This window comes from Mesitornis unicolor, unplaced genomic scaffold, assembly GCF_000695765.1.
Source record: "Mesitornis unicolor isolate BGI_N332 unplaced genomic scaffold, ASM69576v1 scaffold22960, whole genome shotgun sequence".
Lineage (NCBI taxonomy): Eukaryota > Metazoa > Chordata > Aves > Mesitornithiformes > Mesitornithidae > Mesitornis > Mesitornis unicolor.
Window position 1 is genome coordinate 2,604 of NW_010159239.1, and position 406 is coordinate 3,009.

General features: G+C 67.7%; 1 protein-coding gene across 1 annotated transcript in view; it reads left to right on the forward strand.

Moving 5' to 3' along the window:
• Positions 1-403, forward strand: part of LOC104541928 (coenzyme Q-binding protein COQ10 homolog A, mitochondrial-like) — a gene marked incomplete at both ends in the record, with an annotated part of 2,285 nt that extends 1,882 nt beyond the window's left edge. The window contains one exon of the mRNA XM_010186097.1: positions 242-403. Within this exon, the coding sequence (XP_010184399.1) occupies positions 242-403 (162 nt within the window). The remainder of the gene's footprint in view (positions 1-241) is intronic.
• Between the last annotated feature and the right edge of the window lie 3 nt (positions 404-406).

Here is a 406-nt window from a genome sequence, read left to right on the forward strand (position 1 = left end):
CCCCCCATCCACCCCCACCATGGGGGTCCCGGACCCCGTCCATCGCCTCTGTGGGGGTCCCGGACCCTGTCCATCACCGCTATGGGGGTCCCAGACCTCATCCATTACCACCATGGGGGTCCCGGACCCCATCCATCGCCTCCATGGGGGTCCCAGACCCCGTCCATCGCCTCTGTGGGGGTCCCAGACCTCATCCATCGCCACCGTGGTCTCACCCCCGCTCCTGCGTCCCCCTCCCCAGATCTCGTTCGAGTTCCGCTCGCTGCTGCACTCCCAGTTGGCCACGGTTTTCTTCGACGAGGTGGTCAAGCAGATGGTGGCCGCCTTCGAGCGCCGGGCGGCCAAGAGCTTCGGGCCCGAGACGCGGATCCCGCGGGAGCTGATGTTCCACGAGGTTCACCAGACG